The sequence below is a fragment of the Rhipicephalus microplus genome, chromosome 2 (genome assembly GCF_043290135.1).
Source record: "Rhipicephalus microplus isolate Deutch F79 chromosome 2, USDA_Rmic, whole genome shotgun sequence".
NCBI classification, from domain to species: Eukaryota; Metazoa; Arthropoda; class Arachnida; order Ixodida; family Ixodidae; genus Rhipicephalus; species Rhipicephalus microplus.
Genome location: NC_134701.1, coordinates 236115288 through 236143287, shown reverse-complemented (window position 1 = coordinate 236143287; position 28000 = coordinate 236115288). Strand labels below are relative to the sequence as shown.

The window sequence follows — 28000 nt, the reverse complement described above, 5'->3', positions numbered from 1 at the left end:
TGGAGGCCACACATCTGTGGGCCACGTTCGAAGTCGAGGGCGGCGAGGGCGGCTGTTCGACGTGAGATGACGCGCATTTGCTGGCCGCGTGGCGCGCGATCAGCTGAAAAGCCTCTGATTTGGCCCTGTGCCACCCGGCCTTGCGTTAGTGGGGCTATCTGATATAATCTACTTTCTAAGTAGCGTGTATATATAGCAACGTGTGCCGGTTACCCGCACACCAAGTGAGACCGCGTTCCCTGGTGAGACGGTGTGTTCCCTGGAAAATAGGCCGTGCGAAGGTGCTTTTGAATGCTGTTCTCGCGCCGACTTGCAGGGTTGTCACGTTTTCAGGCTTTGCTAATAAGTGTTTTCGTTTCTCACTCTAGCCATGGCAGAGCAGAACCCGGCGGCCACGAGTAATATCGACGGCATTATGCAAACCATCGAGACCAACCACGATGAGGCCTTCCTGTACGTGTCTCAGGGACTCAGCTACGAAGAAAAAGGCGAAAACGCCCTCGCGACCGAGATGTACTACAAGGCGCTCGAAAAGTTAGCCAACGGCTTAAGCCCCTACGTCGACCACCCGAGTTGCAAGGGTCCGCAGTGGGTCAAGGCACGCAGCATGCAGCGAAAGATGCGACACATTAAGGACGAGGTTGAGTTTCGGCTTATCGCCATCGAAGCAGCCGGCGGAGCGCCTCTGTATGCCGACAGGCCACCCACATACGACGAGGCGACCAGCGCGAATACTGCCCACCCACCGAGGAGAGAAGCGGAAGAGCTATTCTGTATCGAGTCTGGTGTTCAGGTACGATGAAGCGAGCCTTGGGCTTAGATCTTTAAGTGCAAATCGACAGAATGTTGAGTGAATTTAAACATTCGATGTGTTATAGATAAGCAAACTGTGTCGCAAAAAGCCAGGAATGGTTTAGTCTTCGAAATCGAATGATTTAACGTCATATCGGCAAACTATTGCAGATTTACCACTGAGTTAAAGTGTAGTACGATGTCATAGGTGTAAGAAGTCTGATCCCCCCCCCCCTCCCCCTGAAAATTTTCAGTTTGTAAGCGTCCCCCCAGTTTTTAAGCGTACACACTCGCACACACGTATTTAAGCTTCATCTAGTTCAAGTGAAATGTCAGCAGTATATAATGGTTCATAAAAATCAACGACCTAGACTTAGGATGACTGCCAGTTGGGCGTGTTGGTAAAGGTTCATGATGAAACAAGCGCTAAAATACACACACTCGGAGAGGACACAGACAAGCGCTTCCTAGCAACTGAAAATTTTATTTCGAAGCAAGCACTAATAAATGCATCACACGCATGTACGTCATTCCCGGGAATGACGTACATGTGTGTGATGTATTTATTGGTGTTCGCTTCGAAATAAACTTTTCAGTTGCTAGGAAGCGCTTGTCTGTGTCCTCTCTGAGTGTGTGTATTTTTGCGCTTGTTTCATCATGGACCTAGATTTGTTGAGCACAGGTGCATTTAAAAATTAAACTAACAATATTTCTGTAACATGCAGTCAGCATTAAGACTTTAAGAACCATGTGACAAGAAAAAGCAGAATATTCCTGCTGCTCTGGCAGGTAGTTTAAACTTCTCTCTTTCTATAAAACACACTAACGAGTTCAGGCAGTTTGACTGAATTCTGACCTAGTGTTCTCTAAACATACACCCGCTGTAGATAAATGGCTCGAACCCCCCCCCCCCCCCCCCCCCCGGCCCTTCTTAATTTAAAATCCTCACCACGTCCCTGCAAGGAGTGTAATTGTGTGAAACAGCAAATTGTTAGTGTCGGGTGAAAATGGGAAATGATCAACTGAATTTAGACAAGTAAGCATGGGCAAAAAACTTTTGTTGCAATGGAAACATGACCCTTAAAACATACATCTCCAAAATGGTTATTCTGTGTATGTCCCGGGAAGATAGTTCTTGCCAGTTTGAAAAGTACTCCAGCACGCAATGCATTATATTAAATTTTGTGCAATTAAATGCTTTTTTTAAAAAGTATCTGTTGTACAGTAACAAAAATATTTTATAATCAATAAAAATTTGAAAAGTGTGTAATTTTTGGTAGCCAGTTAGTAAACAGTGCAATAGAAAACACTATATGTGTAAAAATATTTAAAAAAAATTAGAATATACATTTTGAAGAAAAATGATGTAGAAACAGTACAAAAAATAATAAATGTTGTACAAAATGTTTCCATTCCCATGCACAGAGAAAATTGGAACCGAGGTGCTGCTTCATTGCTCGTGCCATGCGGTGAAGCATTATTTTAAAGCGAAAGCTGTTATGGGATCACAACTCGGGTCCCGCACAGCGCCGTAGTTGTCCACTGCCGCCAGTGTCCATAACCACATCAAACGAAATTGTAAAAAAAACCTAGTACCAATTACACAGTGGGGCTCAAACCGGGTCCACTGGGTGCAAGCCCAGTATTATTCTACTGAGTCACGCCGGTGCTTGGGACGGCAAACTTGCCTTAGGTAGGCTTGATGTCGGGAAAGCAATCATGTTAACACGACTTATAAAGAGTCTTAAAACAGCGAAAGATCATACAGTCGTCGCACAAAGCGAATAGCGTATTGAAGGGTTCGAGCAGTGAACCCTTCATTCTTTCATTACAAAAGCTTGTTTTTGTTCAGCTATTAACTGTGATGCATATCCACTTTCTCATCCTCGTCAGCCACTGCATGAACAATTGGCACAAAATTCCTCGCAATAGTTTAGCAGATACCATGCTTCTCAAAAGAATGATGAGAAATAGCGTAGCGAATGCCGGCCTAGTACCCTAAATTTTTTATTATTAATGCTGTAGCGGGCATCAAGCAAGTGTGCTTGCAGCAGTTATCCAATAAGTGTTTATAAAAGGCTTTGAAAGGCCACTCTTCTAGCTTTCGCTGTGACAGCGCTGCACCTTCCGCACAGGCCTGGCGTGTTTTTTGTGAGACACAAGTGAACTCGAACACCTTCTCGGTAACTTTACGTTCTTTGTGATGAGAGCCTGCAGCTGTTCCTATATAGATTAACGGCGAAGTGAATAATCTCTCTATAAATCAAATGTCCAATGAGCTCCGCTATTTCATATAGCATCACTTCTTTCCGTCAGGCTTTCTTACTCTGTGTACGTTGGCGTTTCAATATATGCATTCAAGCATATTCCTTTGCATTTTTGCACATCCTAATAAAAATAAAAACAATACTGTGCGCAGTTCTAAGACTTTTCGCGCTGCTCCGTGGTCGGGGCCAATATGTGCTCCGGTGGCCTTGTTGTGAGTAGCTCTGCAGCCAGCGCTAGCACACTGTGCCCCAGCGACGGATGGACTTCGCACGTAACCAGAGTAGCTATAAGACAGTGCACAGAGGTTAGCAGCTAGGCACTTGCAGTGGAGGAGACAATTTGAGGTCTTAAGCAAAACAAACCGATGAACGGCTGCAGATCTCTAAGGCTGACACAAAACATTGTCGCCACAAAACTTGGAGCTGAGGTGCTGTCATTCTCAGAGTCTAAGTTCGTACTCACTCAATTCAGGTGTGGTTGCAAGAGAGTGTTTTTTTGCAAGACATTGTTTTTTGCAGTGCAGGTGAGTACCCTTGCACGCATGACGACAATGCCATAGTAGCAACTAGTGACAAATACAAGCTAAACCAGAGCTGCTAGAAACTGGCTGAAAAAGCCACCTATGTACATTATACGTGCGGCGGACCTTCGGCAGTATTCTTTTATAGAACACGTTTTTCTGACTCTTAACAACATCTCTCTATGAATAGCTGGCATAAATTTCTGGCAATTATTACTGCTCAACACCGTCAGATTGTGAAGCTGACAGCCTAATTTGATGTTTACTACCGAAGGTACTTTTAACCACAAAACTTTGTTGTTACTGTAGCATAACCACGAGGGGCACGCACTTTTGTCAACTTAATTAGCTAAGTGCATTTTTCCAATAAAGGCATATTGGTTTGCTCAAAGGTCTGTCAAAAATCACTATGCAGTCAAAAATGGCAAATTCAAATTGATTCTTTAAATTGAGTGGCTGGGTTCACTACCCAATAGTACTGGGTGTACGAGAAACAAATTCAACATGCCAAAATCTACAATCTACAGCATAAATCGCCAGTGATCGATTTGAATAAGCGTGTTAATGAAAGAGGTAATCTCTGTGCTTTTTTTGTTTTGTTAATTTTGTAGTGGCAATGCTATTTGTTGTTTTTATGGACCATGCGAGTTCATGGCCAAGGGCCTTTTTGCAACATTTTCATTACATCAGCGGCAAGCAGCAACAGCACTACGCCCAAGATCCATCCATTCCTTAATCGATGGCCTTGCTATTTTCCCACTGGCCACCAATATTTTCCACCATTCCCTTATATTAAAGCGATGCTCGCTTCAAAAAGTGAAAGCTTCTCTCATGCGAGAAGTCTATCAGCATAACTGTTATCAGTCTCAACCTCTTACACAAAGTGATATCTATCCAACGGCACACTGTTCAAAGCATGCCGTGACAGCATTGACTCTGCTATAAAAAACAAAAAAAAAACTGTTGTACTGTAGGCAAGCGCTTTGCATGAAAACAATGAACTAACACTGCGCTTCGTGGCAGTAGAAAATTGATTTACCAATGAATAACAAGAAGACCCATTTCCAGCCTAGTGCTGCGGTCGATGGTTTGTGGCGCACCGTTATGTGGCACGAACAGGCAGTTTGACACGCGCTTGCGTGATTCATGACATTTTGTGGTTGACTGCATTGGTTGTTTCACTGTTAAAGGAAACTTGCGTGTGGCTGTATGAGGGTGCACTGTTGAGAGGGCACTCACATGCAGGAATACAGTCGCAGTAATGGAAAAACATGTGCAGACCTTGTGCTCGTTTCATGTTGTGTCCATTTGCCTGGGTGTGTGTGCTATCTCTGCAGTCTAACCATAAACATTACAATCGCATCATGCCAAGCAACACCTGCTGAAGCACTTTTTGAAATTGGTCTATACAAGCCGTAAAGATTACCATAATTTCTTCGGCAGTATGTGCTACTAATAACTTATTCAAAGGAAAGTTTTGTTGCACAAACCTTTAGGTAATTTACATATGTTTTCATGGATAGTTCTCTAGTGATACCATGGCTTCTCATTGTGGTAGTACCCAGAAATTGCAGCCAGAGTTACACCGGTGCACATTATCATGCATTCAATGCTTTGTACTTGACAGTGGCAGCTGTTTGGAAGATTTAGGTATTTTATTTTGCCTCTTGGCACAAAGCATATCTGTAGTGCTGTTGCATTTATCATGCCCATACAGCTTCTCGAAGTGCTAATATCCTAAGATGACGGCCGCAGTGATGTCAGCCCTAACTGCTGACAGCAGTGCACCATATTTTAAAGTTGTTCCCAACTCATGTTCACCCCAGATCTTCTATGTCTCTGCTGGAGGAGGGGTTGAGGCACCACCTGAGCCAACCGATCTCCATGTATACCGTTTGCCGGGCAGACAGGACGCCATGTTTCCTGATGAGAAAGCCCCACTGCCATGGCTACAAGTGGGCTCATGGATTTACCCCTTGGTACCCAAACAGTCCCCGGCCTTGAAGTCGGGCTTTGGAGCCTACCTCTTTCCCAATATAGATGCACCCCTGAAAGAATCGAGTAAGAAATTTGAAGCCAGTCTTGCTCTGTTATGTAGTCTTTTCGAAAACTGCTGTGACAAAGGGCAGTGAAAGGTGTTATAGCTCTGCAAAGATCAAAGTTGACATTGTCAAAAGGTTATAGATGTCAGCAGATAAAAAATTACTTCATTAAAATGTTCCATAGCACAAAATAAATATGTGATGTCTCAATGGCAGAGCATGGCATCTTGGCCACATGCATTCCGGATGCACTCTGTAGTGATTTCTTCTGTATTATATCTTTTGAGAACCAAAATTTTTCATTACTTCACAGTTCCGTATGTATTGTTAACATTATTGAGTAAAAGGACATGTTAAAAGCAGTTTTTTTTCTGTTCATGCTTATCACACTACCTTTATTGTTTATTTATTTATTTATTTATTGTTGACGAGACCATGCCATAAAATTTTTTTTCTTTCCACATAGCATACTGAAAGTGCAATTCTCGGGCTAGAGTATCCATGTTTTATCAAGGTTATGGTCTTTTGCACAGGTGCATCTGTAGGAGTCCTGCTTCCTGCCGACCTGCCTGCCGAGATGATCTCGCTTTTTGAGTCTCTCATGGAAGAGCTTACTGCCATGAAGATAGAAGTCCTTGATGACTCATGCTTCACAAAGTGTGACCCAGAATCTTTCTTGAGCCGGTTTCGTCGGTCTACTTCTTTCAGCCAGCAGGTTTCCGACACCATTGTAGCAGGTGTGTACTTGAGCCCTCCTCTACTTATTTTGGTTATTTGAACATTATGTAAGAATTTATTGTTAAGCTTATGGAACTGATGCAGTTGAACCTCAGTACACTAAAGAACCCCATTTAAGTATCATTCATGGTTTCATATATAGGATAATCTTTTTTTTTTTTCCAATCATAGCTTCACTGAATGCACTGCATTGAAAAATCTATGCTGTTGGGCTTGTTAGTTTGTGAATTACACCTACTTCTAGTTTAAGAGCCTCTTCTGCCCCCCTTGCCAAGTATTACTTTGCACTGTAATTAACTGTCACACAATTGCATGTTTTTCTGAAGTTTACTGGTGTGCATTGCGTACATGTAGTCTTTGCGACTATAGCTGGATACAACTTGAGAAATCCGGAGTGGCCTAATCCAGACTGCTGAACTGCAGACGTTCATTGCTCTTGTGATGAAAGAAATGATCCTACTCGGCAAAGTTCTCTGAAGGTGAAGTCAATGGCAGTCTGGCTTATGGTGTCAGTCCGGAGTGCGCACCCATTGGCGCAGGCTTGTGTGCATCCTTTTTGAGGAGAAAATGCTATGGACTTTAAAAGTTGAATCCAACTGAAGTAAAAGATACTCTAGTTTTAATGCATCATTTTCAAAAGTCTATGTGCATCTGTATTTTGCAAACAAGAGAGAGAAAAAAAAAATAACAATGAAGTAGAGAAAGAGCACATCATATTTATGTCCTTAGTACCAGTTAAGAGGGTACTGACGATTTTTGTTTGGCATTTTCTTTCTTTTTTTTTTTGCTGCCATATATTACTAGGCGCTATTAGTCATAATATGACACATTGCTTGCTACAGAGTGTTAGAGAGAATCAGTTACAGTCTATTTATTACCAACCAGTTTCAGTTTTGATATAGAAAAGCTCCGAGAATGGAAAGCCACTGGATGCAACAAACACACTCTATTGTGTGAAACTGTACTCAGAGCTGTAATGCACTTCTACACTGCCTGCATCATGCGCTCGCATTTTGCTGCATGTGCTGTGCGATGTCGTTGCAGTAATTGTCATCGTCTTCATTATGTATTGTCATATCGGGACAATGACATTCTTGAGGCTTCAACATGTTCACTGCGGGTACATACTCTTGAGCAGCCAAACAGTAGCTTGCTGACGCAAGCCCGGCCAAACGGCAGTGGCGACTACTACATCATTGTTCTGGCTGCGCTGCTTTGGGGATTGGCCTCGGTGATAATGTCTCGGAAGTCTAGGGTCGACTTAGATGATTTCAGTGTCGCAAGGTGCAGCATATAGCTCTGGAACACATGCGTGAACTTCAAAATTAATTTAAATTGCCTATCAGGCTACACTCTGTCGAGATTTGGCAGATGTCGTATGCATGCTCTCAAAAATTGAACTCGCAGGCCACGGAGCGAGAATTTTTGAGGAGGGGCAACTCCCAGGACGCGGCAGCGCACAAGGGCGATGGGATAGCATCATGGAGGAATTCAGTTTATGCCGAAGCTTTCGGCATCTTTTACATGGGCTTCTATGGAGCGACGCATAAAATCGTCATAGCGCCTTGCAGATGGTAAAATTTTTCAGGTTTCTGTCTGTAACATCAATCTGTAGATGTGACAGATATTTTGGTTGCAGTTACTCATTGTACTGTCAGAATCATAGGTTATACAGCGCTTGAAACGAGCAGCTGAGTGGTGCCAAAACAGGCGACGTCTGCCACATGCACATTCATGCGCCCTCTGTTCTCACTCGCATGTTGTGCATGCGCATGCATAGGTGGCCTTGCGAGGGAAAGCTCCCAACAAGTTGTTGCAAATCTCTTTGCAATCTTCGCTCTCTCACTGGCTTCCTCACTTTGCGGCGACTCAACCGACTTTGCGGTGTCTGCGCGCTTTTCACGACGCCACGAAGGAGAGTGGTTTGAACATTTCGACCAGTGCTCGGTGTAAGATATACAGGTGCTAAAACTCTCCCCGCAACGCATTTAGAAGTGCAATCCCAGCTCGTCCAGATAATGTTCGGACCATTATCAGTTATTTAGCAGCTTCATCCGTGCCTTCTTAAATGGTGCTATGACAAACGGGGTCAGCCGTCTCGGCAGCATGGACGGCAGAAGCATGCATGCTGCCAATCTTTTTGTTAGCATGTGTGACCACGCTGTTTTGAAGCCAGGTTTCTTTTTTTGTTCGTGTGTATTTAATGTTGTTCGTGTGTATTTAATGTTGTTCTATCAATAAAGGTGACATTAAATCGCTGAGAAGTTCCTGAATTTGGTAGAGCTTGTTTTGTGCTGAGCTGTCGTTTTGGCTATCGAGCTTGTGCGGAGCGTGTACCTCTCTTCAAAGTGCCATCTGAAAGTGATCGTTGGCATAAATATGCGAATTCTCATAGTAACATCTAACCATGAATACTAACCGCATTGCTTTAGTGTGCTGTTTATGAAATACTTGGGTGGTTCAAATATTTATATATCTTGCGGAATAACTCCATTGCTCTGTGTGCTGGATATGGAATAATTGTGCATTCAAATATTTACACTCAAACTTTGTGATAACGACATTGAAGGGGAGCCACAATCAATTCGTTATATTCATTATTTTGTTATATCGATTACAACAGTTTGTGGCAATGTATGCTCACATGGGCGCACACCTATATATAGGCATTTAAAGAAAGAAACCGTCTCGTGGCCCGATGTACCGCTACGCGACCACGCATGCGACGGAAAATAAACACGGTCGAGCCTCATTAATTCGAAGACGCTTAATTCAAAGCAATGTCAAAGCTATGTGTATTCCAATGGGCATAAACGGCCTGTAATTCGAACACGCAAGCACTTGCGACGGTCAATTCGAACATACAACACTCCGAATATGCTCTTAGCACCATGCCCAATCCCGCAGCGGCACCTCTCAACGCTGCGCGCAAGAAAGGAAAAGAAGAAAAGGAAAGAAAAGACTGTGGCGAATTATTTGCTCTCTCTCAAATGTCGATGTGCGAGGCGCCTGTGCCAGGCTTCTCCCTTTTCCGTCTCTGCACGTAGAGACTCTTCTCCTTTCAAGGCCGTGCGCGGAGAGGGAAAAAAAAAAACTGTCGCAGGGGGTTCTCCTTTCTCTGTGCAGAGAGTAGCAGCGGAAACGCAGTTGTTGCTGTCGTCTTCAAAGGGACACTATAGGCAAACAAGAATTTACGTCGGAGTGAAAGCGCTATGTATGACAACATCTAAAACGGCAATATTATCAGCAACATAGCCCTACTTAACGAGATATTAATGTAAATGCACAAGAACGCAAGCGCCGCGGTAGGACGTTTTCAAAATGATCCTAATGACATCAGACAGACCGCCTACAATTAATCACTAGTAATCAACCTAACTGCACTAAATAAAGAACGTTCCGTTAGCAGACTCGATAAAATGCTGTTTGTTCGTTTCTGTTTGATTCATGAAAAAAAGAGTTGCCGCTCCTTACTATGGGAAATGGCGTGAGTGGTTAAAAAATTCAATTTTTGTGTGGTTACACGAGACAGGTGATGCCATCTAGTGGGGCACAGTTGAAACAAAAGCATCTGCAATCTCGAAGCCAATGGTGGGAAATTAATCAATGGCCGTTGTTGCAGTTGTGGCTCCTGCTGCTTGCAGTCTGCTGCTACTAGCGCAGTAAAGCCGGGCAACGTTGTGCATGGCAACAGTGACGTGAGACGGTCCGCTTCTTGAGGCGGTTAATTTAAAGTGCGCTAACCCGATGCGGAGCACTAAAATGTGATTTTTTTTCAAAATAGGCCCTTGCTTGGCACAAAAGTAACACTACGAGGTTTCTGGACCGCCATTTAAATAATCAACGTCGTCTTAATAGTTGACTTTAATGTCCCTTTAGGGTGCAGAGAGGAAATCGCTTTGCACTGCGGCGCCGCTTGTTGGTCATGTGACCCGCTGAGCACTTCCTCAATCCTCTCCACTGGCTGTGTGAAAAGGACAGCTCTTTCAGCTGCACGTAGCGTGGCTGTAAGGTTGGCGCGGTAGTTTTGAAAGAGCCGTGCTGAACGAGCGTCAAACTCCGCAGAAAACGATATACTTAACCCACTACAATAGTTTTTTTTTTGATAAACTATTTGATAGACTAATTTAGTTCCTTATATTCATTTATCGGTCAATTTTACTTTATTTCTACGAGGCTAAAAAATCATAGTTCTCAATGGCACTTTCAAGGGGAATCTCATTTACTTCGTTATATCCATTATTTTATTATATCCCATTACGTTATAACGAGGTTTGAGTGTATCTATATTGCGTTCACATGGAACAAGCGCAACTATGGTTCAACGATTTCCTGTGCAAATGAAAGCTGCAATACGCATTAAATACATTTCTGCTGCAGTAACTATGCTCTTTTGATAGAGGGGTAATAATTATTACTGGGGGTTTACGTGTCAAAAGCACGGTTTGGTTATGACGTACCCCGTAGTCGGGAGCTTCTGACTAATTTTGACCATCCAGGGCTGTTTATCATGCACCTGCATCTAAGAACGTGGGAGTTTCTTGCATATTTTTTCGCGGGGAAATATTTTGATGGAGTAACATCACGCTGGTTAGCGTTCTTTCAATTGTTTTTCTTTGCATCGAGGAACGCTGTGAACAGACAAAAATTCAAGTGTAGGCGAGTACAACGTAGCTTTCAGTACTCCTTGATCGCTCCGTGTTGACGATGTTCACAGCCTGCACAAGGAATTTTCATGTTAATTAATCCTTAAATCTGGTCAAGCTTAATCTTTTAGTCTGAAATGGCCGATTTCCTTCGCGCTTTGAGTGTTAGTCAAGCCACTAGGAACGATGACGTTGGGCAGGCAGAGGAATTTCAGCAGAGCTTCATTGAGTATGTTGGCCGCGGTGCCATTCGACTGCTAACAGCAGAGTACGCCCGTGAGACCGAACATTATCTAGGCACTCAGGCGCACTCAGTGTCAACACCTGATCATTCTTACACCATGGACCAGTGGTTCTTTAGAATGCGGCAGATGGGTGCTGTGCAGCACTGCAACAGCGGGTAGGCTTCCTGCTAGGAGAAGGTACTAATTGCCCTCAGTTTCTAGTAGCTCAGTGAGGTTGGAAGCATTGTCTAGTGCCATACCAAGGAAAGACTGAGAGATTATGCCTTGTGACTATGTTTGTGAGAAGCACTCCTCGAACAGAGACATAGACGTGCGGTGCTATTGGGATGACTTTGATGGCGAAGTTTTGGAAGCGAAAAGCCCAGTGTTGTTACCAGAGGCCGTGCCTTCAATCTTTCCGCGCTGGCTCAACTACTTGTCAGCTGTTCGATGACATGCACACACAGATAGACAGAAAAAAAGAGAGAACTGAACCAGACATAAATTGCGGAAAGCACGCAAGGACAGATACTTTGGTGGCTCATGGTAAGAAAATGCCCGCTCATTTTATTTGCATCTTGACTTAGTGGTCATGAACAGTGTAAATTTTTCACTTGCAACCAACGATGCTGATGCTGGCACTGTTTGTGAAATTTTGAGCTGGCGAGGACACACTAAACACACCAGCTTAGACTTGAAGCGTGAACGGCAAATTGGCGTGGATCGGACTTGAACGAAAATGCGGTGAGAACGGTGTGCACTTTTTTTTTCCTTCTTCGCTAGCGGAGTTTCATGACAGAGGCCCTGCAAGTGCTGTGCCCGATTTCGTCACTTTTTCATAGTGCCCGAACAAGCGCAGTTTTGTCTCCTCGAAAATTCTTGCTCTGTGCTGCAGGCTATCTCGGCTGTGATATGTCTTGTCAATACCTACTTAAGAGGATTTCTTTTCGCGCTCTCCATTCATAATCGTGTGTGAAGGCACCGATGGCTGGATGTGGTGGAAAGCATCATGTTCAAGTAAACATTGTATGTTACAGCGACGACAAAATGCACTTAGTTATTGTGAAAATTGCACTGACCTTCGTCCTTTAAATTACTGCGCTGTTGTGAGGGAGAATGACTGTTTATTATTGGCAAGCCATAATAATGATACACATTGCATCAGTTCATAAAAGCTGCTAGGCCTAGTAGTATAGTACTTGTGTGTGCTCAGGGCACGGCCGCTTGATCTCCTCCCATTGGTGCGGCCTGCCGAGGCGTCTTCCGAACGAAACTTTGCGCATGAAAGCAAAAGTTGACTGACCGGCCACGACAGGATCCGATGGTGCTGCACCTCGGCGAGGTAACCGCCCGTGCAGCTGTTCGCACTGCATTGCGTGAAGGTATAATCCCACTCACACTCCCTATTTTTATTTTGTGACAGTCCTATTCTTTGTCCTGCATTCAGCATGGGATGCCATTTTGTTCTTCCAGACTGCTGTCAGGTTGAAAAGTCCACACTCTGTATCAAGAAGCTACTGAGCCCAATCCTGGCCAATGGTTGGGGGGGTGGGGGTGTGTGTTTTAGCAGCTCATTAGTAGAAAACATACTTCGGAGTTTTTCGGGAGCCACTTTTCTGCAAACCTTTCTTTTTCTGAAATCTCGTAAAGCTTGAGTAATAAATGATGTGTATGTGAGACTATTTTCGAAGAATCATTACTGGTAATTGTCAGATTCACATTATACCTAGATGTATGTCGTGGAAATAAATATATGATGACTTGCAAATAAATAATCTCACAGTGTACGATTATAAATAAAATACACATTAACCTCAGCTGTCTAGTTCTTACGGGATTTGGAATCTGTACGTTTTAGTTATTCACAATGGGGGGGGGGGATGCAATGTTGAGTTGCCGTACGCAGTGGCGTAGCCAGGGGGTGGTACACCAGGCCCGTGCCACATCCACCTATAATTTTTGTCGTGGCATACAGAGTGAATAATGACCATTTTAAAAAGGTGCCCGCCCACCCTTCCCCCGAAAAATATTTCTGCTTACGTCTCTGGTCATACTAGTCAGAGCAATACGAGGGTCTTGTGCTTTCTCATTGCTCCAATCGGACAGCCAAACTCGCCGTGTGAATCTAATGGAGCACATGAACGGAGAACCACCTACCTCTGAAAATTGTTGGGCTAGTTAATGTTCGTAATAGTCTCCTACATATTGATGCAAGAATATTGGACATTTCATCACTTCATGCACTTTATGCAGTGGTCTCATGGCACACACTAATACATATGTGGAGTTTTTCTTTCTTTCTTTTTTATAGAAACTGAAGAAAGCTTAGTTTTTTGCTACTGACAGTATCGTTGGGCCTGCTTTTTTTGCCTACGTGCCCATGTCACCAAAACACTTCAATTTCTATACTGCAGTGAAAATCTACATATATAGCCCACTATTGTCATTGTTCAGCTCTAAATTTGCATGTCACTCTCAATTAGCTCATAAGAAAAGTCTATATTACAGCGAATGAACGATACAGATACAATAAAAATTCTCCTTCTTAATAATATTATTATTTTGGGTTTTACGTGCAAGAACCTCGATATCATTATGAGCCACGCCGAAGTGGAGGGCTTAAGAAATTGTCAACCATCTGGTCTTGTTTAACCCGCAGTGACATCGCACAGTACATGCATCTAACCCCTGCCGTCAGGGTTGTCCTCTTTCCTGTGTTCGTCATATTTCTTTCACTAATATGTGTCACTCGTTCATCGGCCACTAATCGGCAGAAGTGATGCAGCTTGTTCATGAGAGCATCTCGAAGTGAAGCATGACAAAGCACTGATCAGAAAGGCGTGAGACTACCGGCGCAGATAGCTCACTCTGGCTCAAGGGAGCTGTGGTAGGAACACCTCCGTCGCCGATAGCGAGTGCCATAGCCGATGCAGCAAATTGAAAGGGAAGTAGCGCTCTCGCAGGCGGAAAGAAGCGTTCGGCAGGCCGCACCGAAGGGGGGAGATCGAGTAGCCGTGCTCAGGGACGCTAATGTAAGACAAATCGCTTTAGATTGATAAATTGTCCTCTGAGAAGTACAATGGCATCAATTTCGCTATCCTATGCTTATTTTTACTAGAGACAGTCAAAATCGTTCAATTTTACAATTTCATGTCGAAATCTCTGCATACAGTGCCATGGGTTTCCAAGTCACTTTTTCATGTTTTTTGCGAGGTTGGCTGAGCGAAATTTCCTGAAATTTGGATTGTTGAGCCTGTGGCCTGCTCAAAAGACAATGTGCTTACTTTTACAGAGTTGGAACTCTGTAGGGCGTTGTAGATACCGTCAAAGTATATGGCATCGCGGCGTTCATTGCGGGGATTTCAAAGAGGCCTCGTCACTCATATTTTTCTTTCTTGAACTTTCTTGTTTACTAATAAATAATCGTTGTGAAATGGTTATTTATTAGTATGCAAAAAATTGTTTTTATCTGACACGTTCCCTTGAGCTTTTCTCCTCGCGCAGTTTGTGCTGCACTGATGTCATAATTATGAGCAACATTTCGTGCAGGATTTTGTACATAGATGCTTACTCATGTGGTGCATTTCCAAAGACTGATTTGGACGTCTGTTGTTGAAATCAGAAAATGTCAACTGAATGAAATTTTCATTGCTAACTAATTTAGAAGATTCATATTTCACTTCTTCTGAGGTCGTATATAGTAGTATAATCCGTGATGTTTGCCACAAACACAAGTTTACGCGTGTTTCCAATCGGAAAAGGCATTTGAAATTTATACCATGCAAATGCAATCAATCTGACTGGTATGTCTGCAACACAAATCTGAGGCTTCCATGAAGATTTTCAATGGACATGGAAGGTTGTAACGAGAAATTTTTGTACAAGGATTATCACTTTAACTGTATTAGCAAAGGGGCTTGTCTTGGTGAGGAAAGCATATTGTTGCCCTGACAGAAGCACCACTTTTGTATGGAATTTCTCATTGCATGTTTGTGTTAGTGCTTTTCTCACTTTCTTAGCATATGACAGTTTGACTACTACAGTTGAACCCCTTTATAAGAGACATGCATTGGGGAGCAGTCGTCTTTTGTATGAGGTGTCTCTTATAAGCAGGGCACCACCTATGCGTTTTCTTATCAACACTCATTTCGATGTGCTGCCCCGTCGCGGTGGTCCGGTGGCTAAGGTACTCGGCAGCTGACCCGCACGTCGCGGTATAGAATCCCAGCTGCGGCGCTTGAGTTTCTGATGAAGGAAGAAATGCTGCAGGCCCTTGTGCTGAGATTTGGGTGCACGTTAAAGAACCCGAGGTGGTCGAAATTTCCCGAGCCCTCCACTGCGGCATCTCTCATAATCATGTAGTGGTTTGGGACATTAAACTCCACATATCAACTTTGATATAGCCACATTGGTGACTCCTATACCAATTTGTATTTTACGTCAGTGTCTCTTACAAAGGGGTTTGACTGTACTAACATGCCCAAGCATTAATTCTGACATGTTTTAACTAATTAGCTAACACTGCAGCTCGTGCTTGCCTGGACACGTTCATTGCCGCCTTGTTCTGTCTCTGCAGGCTCAGAGGCCTTGTCCAAGGGCTTGACCAAGGGTGCCATGGTGACTGGTGAAGCTCTCAAAATGGGCACAGCACGACTCAAGGAGTACCTCAAGCCTGACCCCCAGCCGTTGGCAGTGGACCCCAGAGTGAAGCAGGGGCTTGAGATCCTGCGTACTGTCACAGGCTCTGCTCGCAATGTCACTGAGCTTGTTGGTAAATGGTTACTAGATTTCAAAAGGTGCTCTAAGGTCAATTCACATTTGCCTTTTGTTTCTTCTACTAATTTATGTTCCCATGTTTTAAAACATTTTAGAACTGTTCAGACATGCGGAACTGTCGAAGTATTCTCTGCTGGGCTAGTTGTTTAGCGATTTCGCGGGCCACAAAAGTATAGTTCTTTTTGTGTGCCAAAAGAACAAGAAAAGGGATACGCCCCCTTTATTCCTTCTCTCGTTCTTTCGTCGCACAAAAACAGCCATATTTTTGTGGCCAGTGTAAAATTCATAACTGTGGCACAGAAAAAGTACACGTTTTTACTTGGTTTTGCTCTAAGGTTACGGTCCCTTTTTTGGTCACTGCCCTCAAACTGAAAAGGGCATGTTTTTAAAATGTGAATGTTTTTCTCAAGACCTGATTTTAAGTATGTTATTGAAAGTTCATAGCTTTTGAGCAAATTAATATTTTCCAATGTAAATTTTCATTCTTCTTGCTTTACATTTACCTGTGCAGTGAACTAGGACAATACACTAATACACAGCTCTAATCTTGTCATTTTCTTTTTGTATGGTTGGATAAGTAATTAGGCCTGTTGGTGTGGTGAATTTACTTTAGGTAATTTGGGAATGATATTTTAATTGGTGTCAATTTTTTTAGCCAGAATACACTTCAATTGGCCATTAAACTATCCTCCTAAAGGCTGACGCAAAACAATCAATTTAGGGTCAGAATCTAAAGAGATTTCTCGAAAGGTGGCGACGTAGCTTCAGTTGAATCCTTTAATTCTTGCTCTGTTTTGCTCACTTGATCAAACATGTTGTACTTGAAGTGTTCAGTAGGCTTCCACTTACTTTGGAATTTTTCTTTTGGCCTCAAACATGTTTCACTGATAATTACATGCTTGACAAGTGGTAAATTTATGGAAATTGCAGTAGTTTGCGATTGCTGCATTTATTGCGATTGTAAAATATATCATAGAACATTAAAAAAGATGTGCCCTACACCCACCCGCACAGTGGTAATCACACTCTCGACCTTATGGTCTTGTATATTCTTGTTATTGAACACCGACGCTGTAGTTTTCCCTCTCGCTGGCTTTGGCTTCGGACAAAGCTTGCCATTGACGGCCTTTTCTTAGTGTAAAATTTAATGCTTCGTTTTACGGTATTAGTTTCATAGCCAATCAAAATGATGCACATACAATTATGGAGCTAAAAGAAAGCAATTTCTTTACCTGTAGTCTAGCCCTATTTTCATAAAGTGTATTCTCGGCCTACCTCTTCATGATATGGTATATTGTGGTTGCAGTGGCCATTAGTTATCATTGACTGTATTGCCGTGTTGCTTTTGCTGTTGGGAATGTAACTTTAAATAAGGTTTCTTGTGGTTCTGCATTAGGCTCCTCGGTGCGCATGGTGGATAGAGTTTCTGATGTTCTGACAAGCGTGCTGTCCTCATGCAGTGTTCAGAGTGCTCTTGGTCATCTATTTTGACGTACTTGGTGGCAAGCTGCACAAAATGTAGCGAAAGCGATGTTGCTGAGGACAATCGCTCAAGAATATCACTTCAAAATGAAAACATTTCTTCGCTTTGCATGGTATGCCACCACAGCTGATAGTCGCCATGAAGTGTATCCCTCGGCGACATTCACTGCCCTTTTGTTGTGTGGAGCTGTATTGTCTTGGTGCCCTGCAAAACAATGCTTGCAGTGATCGCTATGGTTTATTAGATATGCAGAAGTCTTCTTGGTCTCTAAATTTGGCTATTTGATTGTGGCACCATCCATTTCTTGCACTTTTTTCCTTTGTGTGTCTTACTGGTTGTCCAACTGCGCCATTCTCACCATTTTGCTACGACGATAGCTCTCTACACCTTACTGCACCCATTCCAGTGCATCATGTGCCAACTGCACTATGGTTCATATTTCGCCTGCCTTTGCGCTAGTGTAGCATTTCTGGCAAGAAAGTATTCTTGACTTGGCGCCAAATACACTAAGTTTTAAGTTTTTTCAAATTGCTGAGCAATCCACTCTCCTTTGTTTCACCGATGCTTTTCCTCATTTTAATTGGCCTAACCAAAAAATGCGTGTGCGTGTGACTTCAGTCATTGACGGTTCGGCATTTTGTCCTCAGTCTGTAAGCTCATCACTTTTATTGGGGAACTGCCGATAATACACAGACAAGTGTTTTTTTTTTGCCAGGCTGTTATGGCTATCGTAGTTTAGTGCACGGGCCACGCAGCGTGATCGTTTTAGGCACTGCACGCTGTATATGGCGTTTTCACGCGTAATCTGGTTTTACATGCCGAAACCACAGGGCAGTTCCAACATGCAATAGTTTCAAATTTTGCGAAATAAAGTGTTCCATGTAAATTGCATTTTGCGAGGTTCTTCAGCACTAATGCAATGCTTAAATGCGTCGGCACTTGTCAGGCACAAATTGGTGTCATTGCTGCTCCCATGCATCGAAACGCCTGTGACGTGTCATCATTGTTAAATAGACATAATGCAAGAGTAAACCAGAGCACATAAAAACTGAGCCATATAAACGCCGACGCACTGCAGTAAACCACAAATATTTTATTTGTGTGTCTGTCTTGATGTCATTTCAATGGCTGAATAGCTGTCAATTGCAAACGAAAAAATCCAGACAATTTTTTCAAGTTGCGCAGCTATTGGATTCCTAACCATTAATTTGTCACAAACTGTTCTTGCGAGTGGGCTGAGCACGGCCACCGATGTTTGCTAAACATACGTTTAGGAGCTATGACGAATCTGAAGCACCGCCGCTGAACGAGCTTCATTCTTTTCGCAGGCTATAGAAGTGTGGATGAGGCTCGCAGTGGCTGATAAAGCCACTGCAAGACACTTGCTTTAAAGCAATGGTTTGTGCAATGATAAAGCAATGGCTGATAAAGCAGTGGCTTTATCAGCCACTGCTTTATTGTTAAGTTGAAGGTACAGTGCAAAATTATTTCTATAAATAATAACCTGTAAATGGGAAATAAACTGCTTTCAGCACTTGTAGGATCACAATACTCTTTTTGGAGAACGCAGTTTGAGAACACAAGTACTAGTTACAAATGGTACCCAAGGGAGTATTATCAGGGAGGTTCCTGTAAGGATGTGCACCTCCTTCCCCTGTAGATATATAGGAAGGAATGAAGTTTTGATGCCTTTCACTTGCAGAAACAGTATGTTCTATGCTCACCTTTAATGCTTCACAGCAATGCGCATTGTATGTGTTTGTGAAGCCTGCATGTGGCATTGTGTAAACCCTCCACTGCTTGTTTTTTAGTTTTGTTCTTGTCTTTCTTTCTCTCTCTCTTTTGTACTTGTCTGTGTTAGACCAGCATTTTGTGGCAAAACATTAGTAATAATATGCACAAATGGTTGCAGACTAACTGTTGCACTGCTTCAAGTGAAGCCGAACTCCATTTTGTGTGCTGAAGATCCACTCTAAAACGCAATTCCTTCAGCTCCAAACCTGCTCCAAGAGAGCTGTTTTCCTGCTACAAAAATTGCTGCAAATCTGAAACTCGCTGGAACACCACTGATGTCGGAACGGAGAGGCTGCGTTGCCTACGTGCCGGGCTTGATCGGTTTTGAGTTCACTTTGAAAGTTTGACAATAAATATCTCTAATCACATGCAACATTTGCCCTTTCTAAACAATGGTCATATTTATTTATTTATTTATTAGAATACCCTCAGGGCCCGTAGGGCATTACAGAGGGGGTGGGTACAACATATATAACACACAAGAAAAAAAGACAAAATAAAGAAACAAGTATCAGATGCGCAAATCAGGAAGGCAACATAAGTCAACTAAAAATGTATAAGAATTCAAGCACATACAAGACAAAGTAGATATTGGAAACTGCGTATAGTTACAAGCATTGCTGAGAAATTGCAGTCTTGAATAACAAAGGGTCAGTTATTGATACAACGGAAGAGGGAAGGTGGTTCCAATCGGCGGCTGTTTTATATATTGGAATTCACTATAAATCTTTAATATATACAACTGCCTTCAAGTTAATTAAAATTTTAATGACTGTGTTCTTGTTAATTATCATCAATGTATTTTTAGTTGCAACAAAATATTTCTGCCTTGACGTAGAGTACTATGTGTACTAAACAACTGGAGTGTCACTGTCATAGAACCTGCTAAAATATTTTTATTGTCTGAAAAGCACCCATTATGGGCACAACTAAAGAACACAAAGTAGAATAATGCAACTGTTTTCCATAAATAGATTAGGAAAGTTTCGGCATTCTGCAAATAGGAATTGGCACTGAAAGGGTTACCTTAGTTATTTATACAGGCATGCTTTTTAATGGCTATAGAGTTTCTAGCTACGTGAAATGCAAGCCAGGCGTCATTTGGTTTCACTGCAGCCAACAAGGTGGGCGAGCTGACGGTGAAGGTGGCGAAAATGGTGGCCTCAAATGTGTCCTGTGAAAACTGCGTCGCTGGTCCACCGGATCTGCCTTCCTCGAGCAGGGACAAAGTGCAGAGCGCACTCACCATTGCCAAGGGTGGCATAGTAGGCAAGTTAAAAAGCATGTAAAGTCAGTCCTCAGACTCGGAACCACAGAGAAAAGCCTCGGAACGTTATGCGAAGCACAACGTTCTGAGGCTTTTTCTTTTATTCTGTAGAAAAGCACAGGTAGCGTGTGATGTTAAACCACAGCTGAATCGATTGGGTACGAATTGTGAGACTCACGCTTAAGAGACAGTCTGCCATGAATGTGCCTTTCCTGTGCTTTATGATGTAGTGACAGTAGGATTTTGCTGGCTTGTATGATAGACAAAAAAACTAATTCGTGGTCTCGTGAGTAAACTAAGGGAGAGCATTTACAAGAGCTTCGAAAGTTGCAGCATTGGAGGGCTCTGGAATAACTTAACTGCTTTGTGTTTTTTTTTACGTATGCGACAGTTTCCATACTCGAGTATTTTAGCAATGAACCCCATCTAAATGATATAGCAAGGCATTAAACGTGCAGCCTTATTATGGGCAGTGGATTACTTGGGTTTGTCATTGAAGTACTCACTGTGTTGACTTGGGGATGATGGTACATGGTGTGCTACTTGAACACGAAGCCGCTGGTTTTATTCTTGCTGGAGTTCCACTGGGTGTGGGATGTTGAAACACTCTTGTGCCTAAAGCAGGGTCCCCTTTAAAAAAAGCACAATGAAAATTAATCCAGAGGTCCTCGCCTCCCTCCTGGTGCGTAGCTTCGGGTAGCCTTAGGCTGTCAGAGCCACTAATCACTTAGTTGCCATTTGTGTTTGCGAGTGAGTTCACTTAAAAACGTAAATGTGCTGCGCGTTTCTTTTTTTTTTTTGTCTATTGTACAGGTTTGTCAACTGTGTATGTTGGCTTGGAAAATGCAGCAAAGATTTTGGCTACCAGCCTTGCCAATGAGACTGTTGAGGTCGTTGGCCACAAGTAAGGGCAGACTTGTTACTTTATTTCAATATTGAATTTTTATTGTATGTCAATATGGAGCACATACGCTATAGAGTGCTTGTTGACACTAGAATGGCCAAGGTACTTGGCAGGCACGTAGCCAGAAATTTTTCTCGGGGAAAGGGGGGGGGGGGCACCATTTTTTTTCAGAAGCGGCACCCGCTTAAAATGGCCATTTTTCGCTTTCTATGCAATGGCAAAAAAAAAAAAAAAATTGGGGGTGGGGGGGCACGTGCCCGGTGTGCCACCCCCTGGCTACGCCCCTGGTAAAGTGTGATGCTCACTTTATGTGGCATGGTTATAAAGGCAAAAGTTAGTATCAATCACTGAATTTAGCATTTTGTGAAAGTGAAAGCTATAATAATCAAGACTGGTGACTGAGGTGTAGGGCTTACTTATTGATGGCATTGTTACTATTTAAAGTTGTTTTAAGCATGGTGATGTACTGTTTTGAAAGTTGTGACAATGATAAAAAGCTGGTGTTTAGGTGTATAAGTAAATTTAGGTAAAGTGGCATTTGTTTTTATCATTAATTTTATGTGGTAATGCATAACCGTTTAAGTGCTGTTCAAGATAAATGTAGAACCTTATATGTCAGTGTGGCTATAGGGTGCAAATGTGTTATTTTGTACATACATGACATCATCGCACAATGATAAAGCACCCACCATTGAACAGCTCCCCATTTTCTTAAAGATGAGCTTAGGCATTAATGTAATACATACGAGAGAATGTCTGAGATGAGCACCTGGTTTCGTGTAAGCTCATTTATTTTAATTTACACCTTGTTTCGGTGCTGTCTTGATTTGTCATTGTTTTATTTCAGAGCATATATAGCTTGTGTGTTGTGTACATTATAGAAATTAACTATTATGTGCCAGTTTCAGCTTATACAAACCACATGTTGTGTTCTGGTTTTTCCGCAGGTATGGAACAGATGCAGCACAAGTGGTGGACAATGCCATGAACTCTGTCACCAATGTCACCATGGCCACTTATGCTTTCCGTGGTATAGGGTTGAAACCGATCGCAAAACGCACTGCAAAAGAAACTGGAAAGGCGATTCTTCAGGAATATGTGAGCAGCCTTGAAGCACAAGGAAACTTTAGGGAAAGTGCAGCTTTACGCAAAAACCTAGAAATGCAAAAGTCTTAAAAAATCTTCTACTTTTACACCTTTTGTGTCGCATCTGCTAAAATGGGAAAGGTGAACTTTAAGAAAAACTAAAGCAACATTTTTTTTTCTTTAGTTGGCCTGAAGAGCAACTGTTATAATTCACCCTGCAAGTTTTGTTGTCTTAAGAGTCTCGTGGAGTGCCAATGCAGTGTGTATGAATGACGTTGCACTGTTTTGATTTTGCCTGGCAAAACTTTAATGCCTTACACACTCTGTGATGTGCCTTTTAGTCATATCTTTGTTGCTTCACTTCTGCCCTTCAGCTGAAACAGAAGGCAGCTGGGAACGCACAAGATGTTTCGGAGGATTCCCTATCGGACCTTTGAAACCTCAACCACTGGGTAAACTCACAACTGGGTAAACTGGTGCTTTCATAAAAAGTCATGTGCTTAAAATATGGAGTGATATGTGTATACTGTATATGACAAATACGAATGTATGAGACAATCAATGTGACAGTGCGGGCTGTTTTAGAGATGTATTTTTTTGAAAAATAAATAAATGAATAAATGCTATTCCAAAGTGGTCACTTGTCTAATCTTTTGTTATTTCTAGTGTAGCCATTTGAGATGGCAGTTCGTGATGTCGCTAGATAGCAAGGCTCAAATAGTCGCGCAACTGTACCTCTAAACTAGAAGAAGCTGTCCAAAATCATTAAATTCGCAATTGTTCTCTCGCATTAGCATTGCATCACTTTCGTGCATGGTTAGCGAATCTCAGCGTGCCCGTCGCCATCGACATCAATCCAGCATGGCGACCTCCATAAGCACTCATTCGGCGACCATGACTTCGTAACAAGACATAGCTTGTTTTCTTCAAAATCCTTTGGTTTTTGTGGAATCGGCGCAGACATATCGGTACCGGGTTCTACAGAGATTTCTAAATGGTAATGTCCTTGTATATGTTATCCGTGCAGTCAACTTTTTTTCTTTCTTGAACGATCGTTTAATGACTTGCCCCGCCGTGGTGCTTTCACCTTTCTGGCAAAGGTCGTCCTGAGCAGTATATCGAAGTTGTGCTTGATCGTCTCCTCTTGCTGCAGGCGAGATATTTGGCGCAAGTCATCGTTGTCGGAGCCCAAGTGGTTGCAAGGGCGTTTGCGCGTGCCTTGCAGCAGGAGTACGCCGGTGAGTTCGGTCATCAACTGCGCGTGTTTCGGCGACTTTCGGCCTTGTGTACTACTCACGGCGTAACTGTTTTCAGCAAGCCAAGCTGCAGCGAAACAAGCTAGCGCTGGGAGAGGCGACACTACGCAGAGGGCAGCCGCAAGCGTCAAGCTGGGCATGAGCGTACAGGTACGTATCAACATTTGCACTGCTAAATGCATCAAAACTGCCTTATTTCGTCACCGTAAAAAGCTTAGTCACTGTGGAAGCACCTGAGGCGCGCGCCATTTAGCTGGAAGTTATATAACTGCTTGTACCAGCACTGCGATTGTGGTCTCGAAATTGTTTTTTATTTAATAATACTGTCTACCCTCGTTTGAGGGTCATAACAGCGAGGGAGTACAATAGTACGTACAAACAGAAAACCAAAACAATTGGCACTCAAATAGCACTGCACACAAGAAACCAAAATTGGCAGTAGCTCAATTCAACCATGACCAAAATAAGCATCAATTTCTCCGTCGAAAAATTGCACATCGGTACTATTAACAGCATGATGGGGTAAACGATTCCATTGTTCTATAGCATCCGGAAAAAATGCCCTCCGAAAGATGTCAGTGCAAGCATTGAAAGGTTTAAGGGGGCGTCATGATTCAATCTAGCGCTACTTTTTCCGGGAAGGCGTATGTGCTCGTCTTTAGGTATTTTTAATATCCTTTGCATTATACGATATAACGTTTTTGTTTGTCTTCGAATTTCCAGTGGTTCTAAATTGCATGAAGTGAACATGTCAGTTACTGAATACCACCTTCTATATCTAGAGCACACAAACCGTACTGCACGCCTCTGAATACATGCTAATTTGGTAACTGTTTTTGGTGAGGGCTCCAAACCACGTCTCCAGTCTAGGTCTAATATATATTTGGTATGCAAGCAGCTTAAAGTGTTTCGGTGTTTTATGCAACTTCAGTCGAAAACAAAGTTTTTTTAATGACTCGGAACAAACTGATTCAATATGACGGTGCCAAGTTAAGTTGTTTGTAACTGTCACCCCTACGTATTTAAAATATGTTTTTTCACAGAGGGTGTTGCTCCCGATGCTGTATTTGAAATTTGAGAACATTTTTCTTATTGGCAATGGTGTCTCGTGCCAGCAAATTTAAGAATAACATTTAATGTTTAGTGTCTACTTCGCAAGATAGACAACACTATATAAGTTTAGAAAATACCCCCCCACCAAAAAAAAAGCTGATCAAACTTGGCCAATAGGTAAATAAGTTCTGCTAGTCGGCCTGCAAGCTTTAATTAGGTGCACTGAAGAAACGGCTTAAACAAGCGTGGGGAAACACCAGGCATGTAAACATACTCTCTGTTCTGTGTGCAGTATTATGCCTATCAGAAAATGATCCCTAACAACACTCGCCTGCCCTGTCGCTCCACAGCCAATAAGACTCGCATAAAATGTGAAAAAAAAAAAAAAATGCAAGCACGCTGTGGAAAATGGACACCAGTTCTAGCTTTTACCCTTGATCATTTAAGTCATGCACACATTTTAGTGTTGTCTAGTCCTCAGCTGTATCGCCTTATTGAAAAGTGGCTGAGAACTACGAGTTATTTTTTCTAGCTAACAACCATGCGCACTTCTGTATAAAAGTTGCACCCTAGACTTAGGTGATGCTGCTCTTAGCTTTAGTAGTCCTTTTGCGAGTAAAAATATTCTTGTTGCTCAGCACAGCTGTGGGTGGATCATTTTCTCTTTTACAGGAGGCAATGCAAATTCTGAATGTTGACAAGGCTGACCCCGAGCTGGTGGAAAAGAACTTCAAGCACTTATTTGAAGTGAATGACAAGTCGAAAGGTGGCTCATTTTACATTCAATCAAAAGTAAGTTTTTCTCTGTCTTTGTTTTAATGTCTGCACTTAATAAGTAGCACATGTTTGTGCGAGCTACTCATTTCTTTTTTTAGTAAACTATTTATGGTAAGAATTCACATGTGCATACATAGCTTCATACAATAGCATAGAGGGGAATACTTCAACCACTATGAAAATGATGCGAAGTATAGGCTTCTGATCAAATTGCATTAGCTAGTGAATTGTTTACTACAGGTCATCTACAAGGCAATACACTGAAGTTGTGTCTTTGTTGTTGAAAATGACTGGAGTGCGGCTGCAACGAATTTGCAGCTCCACAGGTTGCGTTCGACAGTTTTAGCAAAGCGTCGTTCACCCACCGGACCAGACTGATGTAGAGTCTGAAATTCTATGTAGGCAACTCCATAGATCACTTTTTATATATGTAATCACTTCTTGCCAAGTTGCCGTTAACCTGGCTGCGAAATGGCAACTAAGGGAAGTGGATGTGCAGCTGATCCCCCAGAGTAGCTATGTCTCAAAGTATTGAAGGAACAAATTAAAAAAAAAAAAAGCACTGCCATGCTCTGCTGAATACCCCAACGCTGAATACCTCAACGTGAGTGTAAGCCACGAATACAAAGATCTGCTCTGTGATGAATCTGTTTTACAGCGGAGCAAGAGATACATTGTACATACTGCTGTGCTCAGGCAGACACGCCTAGTGTCGCAGCAGAAAGTACGTTTAGTGTTTCTCGCTGAATACAGTAATTTTATTGCCGCAAAGAGATGGTGCATACTTTCATGAAAAAAACATGCGTGTTTGTTTTCAAGTGTTGCAAAAATATTGATTCAATATTTCAATATGCCAAATCAAGAATACAAGTGCAGAGCAATGCATGTTACTTTGCTTCTTGAATTTGTCCTGGTTTCATTTAATTCTCGTGAAACTTCTTGCGATAAGTTTTACATATGCAAGAGTCAAGGAAGTTGTAATTGGAAAAAACTTCATACGACTTTGTTTTGCGCTCTGCAAGCAAGGGCCACAAATCTCAATAATGTAATCCATCAGAATGAGATCCGAAGCCTGTGCTTTCCATCATTTCCATTGTGGTTGAAGCACCGCTGAAGAAGCACACATGGACACTAGAGTCAGATTCCCCCATAGGTACGCATAGTTATGTCATAAAACTGCCTTGTCTTTTCTTGCATTGTTTTAATAGAATACCACCAGTGAGGCACATATGCATGGCCATTTCATCATTCGAATTTTCCCAGTTTAGCTTGCTCGCTTGCACTAACTTTAGTAGTTATAAGAATGTTGTTTGGAAGTGTTCCAGATATCACTCGTCATGTTTATTGCAGATTTTGACAAAACCTTTAATCTGAATGTAACAATATTGTAATTTTCTGAATTCTGCAATTACAGGCTTTTCTTACCATAATTCCTTTATTGTTTTTTATCCTAGGTACTTGCTTATTATCACATGAAATTCAATAAGTGAAGCAGCTTCTTTAGCACTGTAGAAGTAACTCCATCATTTATTTTAATTGATAAGCATTAACAGAGTTAGCGATATATCTGGCCTATGTGAGAATTTGTGATAAAGGAATGGAGATTAATATAGTCTATATGAGCTTCTGTAGTGCATATACCTTTAGAGAGCTGTCACACTTTGATATATGGAATGCGCACAAGCCAGCAGTGCATAGTCCAGATCTCTTGCTTGAGAGTAAGGCAAATCCCAATACCCCTTCTGGTCGACATGATTTGTGATTGTGAATTGCAGTGCAGTACATTACGGCCGACTTGGTGTTGCGTGGTGCTCTGACAGACATTAACCTCCGTATTCGGAAATGCTCCTTGACTTGGACTTGACTTGCCACCTTCGTCAGTGCAGCGCATTTGAAACGCATTTGTGTGTTTGTGCTGCCTTGGTAGGCCTAAAGCAGTGTGCTCGAAGCACGTTTGTGTTGCGTTGAAGGCAGTGGAAAGTCAATTCAAAGTCGAGGAGCATTTCTGACTACAGGGGTAAGTTGAATGAAGTGTATCTGTATTGTACACTCCTTATTTGCTTACCTTTTGATATTGTGCAGGCGATTGAAGTTGATGATACAGGTTTCTCAATTTCATTGCCCCCTAGGTGTACAGAGCAAAAGAACGCCTTGATGAAGAGATGAAGCTTCAGCAGGAACAAGAAAGGAAAAAGAAGCAGCGACAACAAGCTGAAAACACATGAGAATGACGCTCGCCGTAGTAGAATTGTACAGAACGCAATATTTACGCACAAATTTGCCTGGCAAAAAAGTAAATGTCGTAATAATACTGGTAGAACTGCCACATGTTGTTCTTTGTACAGTGGGTAAACAGACAACAGCTTTTACATGT

At 42.4% G+C, this 28000-nt stretch overlaps 1 protein-coding gene across 2 annotated transcripts; it reads left to right on the top strand.

Moving 5' to 3' along the window:
* Positions 1-27946, top strand: LOC119170253 (spartin). 2 transcript variants are annotated; one of them, XM_075877704.1, is made up of 12 exons: positions 1-281; positions 369-793; positions 5407-5641; positions 6156-6359; positions 15807-16001; positions 20400-20552; positions 21364-21454; positions 22402-22552; positions 23694-23778; positions 23855-23946; positions 25522-25641; positions 27756-27946. In XM_075877704.1, exons 2-12 carry the CDS (start codon positions 371-373, stop codon positions 27849-27851), a joined length of 1845 nt encoding a protein of 614 aa, XP_075733819.1. In that variant the 5' UTR covers positions 1-281; positions 369-370; the 3' UTR covers positions 27852-27946. The 2 variants fall into 2 exon arrangements, with proteins under 2 accessions (XP_075733819.1, XP_037277268.1); XM_037421371.2 differs by lacking the exons at positions 23694-23778; positions 23855-23946; positions 25522-25641; positions 27756-27946 and adding an exon at positions 22915-23178 and having other exon boundaries at positions 2-281.
* The last annotated feature ends 54 nt before the right edge of the window (positions 27947-28000 follow it).

Excerpts from the sequence above, each read along its gene's own strand:
- LOC119170253 (XM_075877704.1), top strand. The coding sequence starts at position 371 with ATGGCAGAGCAGAACCCGGCGGCCACGAGTAATATCGACGGCATTATG. Across the intron at positions 5,642-6,155 it reads TGCACCCCTGAAAGAATCGA|GTGCATCTGTAGGAGTCCTG; the intron begins GTAAGAAATTTG and ends TCTTTTGCACAG. Across the intron at positions 21,455-22,401 it reads GTTGAGGTCGTTGGCCACAA|GTATGGAACAGATGCAGCAC; the intron begins GTAAGGGCAGAC and ends GTTTTTCCGCAG.